We start from the raw sequence: 1,429 nt of genomic DNA on the forward strand, positions 1-1,429 counted from the left end.
TTCAAATCGAAAAAAAGAGAGAGAGAAAATGGAAAAGATGGTGAGAATGTTAAGCTCAACTCATTAGATGCACCCAAGGCAAGAGGCACTCCAAAGAAGTGGGTGAAGGTGTAAGAGGTTTAAGAGCCTGGAGAACACAGTGTCATGGGGGCTGTGCATTTCATAGGATTGAAATACGGAAACATTTTCTGAGAAAAGGAACATGAAGAGAATTTATAGATGAGAAACCCATGGTTAGTGACATTAAAAAAGGAGACAGTGCCCGCATCATAGTCTAGGAAAACCCCAACACGACGGGGAGGAACACTCAGGTACAGGGTTAATGTCGTGGAGTCAGCGTAGGCAGAATCCACAAAAATCTTATATTCAGAATGGTTCTCTAGCCCTATAACCCAGTAGCCATATTTAGGTTGAAATCTAGAGCAAAAAGGCTTTCTATTTAAAGATTCTCTTTGAACTTCCTTGAGAGAGAAGCTAGGGAATGATTTTCCATATACCCCCATTATCCAGTCACGTTTCTGTGACACATCCACCTCCCAGTAATGCTTCCCTGATGTGATAGAAGGTGATCCCAGGACACCACAATCCTCATCATTACTTCTGAGAAACAAAAAATGGACAGGTGTCACTTGTCTCCGATCCTCAGAAATGGCAATATTTGATTTATCCATGGGAGTATCCAGGGTCACGTGTACTGTAGAAAAATTACAGGGTTGGGTGAGGAATCTGACATACTTTATTTGTGACATTGTAAGAGAGTTTTGAGAATAAAATGAGTGGAAAATGGGAAGGATTTGATTTGGTTCTTGAGGAGCATTACTCACTGAAGAAATATAACACATATGTGGGCGTTGGGAGGGAAAACCCGGTCGTTATACGAAAGACCTAGCAGAAAATGCAAAATTCTAAAAGAAGATGAGGACAAGGTGACTTTGTGATATTGTGATTTCTCCTTACCCCAGTAGCGTCGCACATCTGTCAGTTCTGAAATTAGAAAAAAATCCATAACATAAAATATAGGCAAAATGTTCTGCATCAACATCTATTTTCTCCCCATATCAGGGAAAGACTGGGGTTTATGTAAGTTAGTACATGGAATAGGGTTGAAGAAGACAATTGACCACTCCCCATTGAATATGCTCTTATAAACAGAATATAATATTTGTCTTTTTATTTCTCCTCCAGCTACACCTTAAACCTGAACTTTAACCCCAACCATAGCAACAATCTCACAGCCACCCATTGCTCTAGCATTCCTCACCATTAAACACTTGTAGCATCCCTCCCAGGTCAGGAGCTTGTAGCACTCTCCTTTGCTTCATGGGGAGGGTTTTTGGCTTCTTCAGAGTGAAGGTCTTACTCCTAGAGACAACAAAATAGATCCACATACCTCTGAATTTTTGTCTCTCCAAAACCACTGATTTTATCT

At 40.5% G+C, this 1,429-nt stretch overlaps 1 protein-coding gene across 1 annotated transcript in view; it reads right to left on the reverse strand.

The window, feature by feature from the left end:
* Nucleotides 1–6: 6 nt before the first annotated feature.
* Nucleotides 7–1,429, reverse strand: part of LOC102772702 (tripartite motif-containing protein 5) — a 14,011-nt gene continuing 12,588 nt past the window's right edge. Inside the window, exons 4-6 of the mRNA XM_015568032.1 lie at nucleotides 1,262–1,406; nucleotides 958–984; nucleotides 7–694 (exon numbers count right to left, since the gene is read on the reverse strand). Coding sequence (XP_015423518.1) covers nucleotides 120–694; nucleotides 958–984; nucleotides 1,262–1,406 — 747 coding nt within the window. The 3' untranslated portion in view covers nucleotides 7–119. The remainder of the gene's footprint in view (nucleotides 695–957; nucleotides 985–1,261; nucleotides 1,407–1,429) is intronic.

Source organism: Myotis davidii, unplaced genomic scaffold (genome assembly GCF_000327345.1).
Source record: "Myotis davidii unplaced genomic scaffold, ASM32734v1 scaffold484, whole genome shotgun sequence".
Lineage (NCBI taxonomy): Eukaryota > Metazoa > Chordata > Mammalia > Chiroptera > Vespertilionidae > Myotis > Myotis davidii.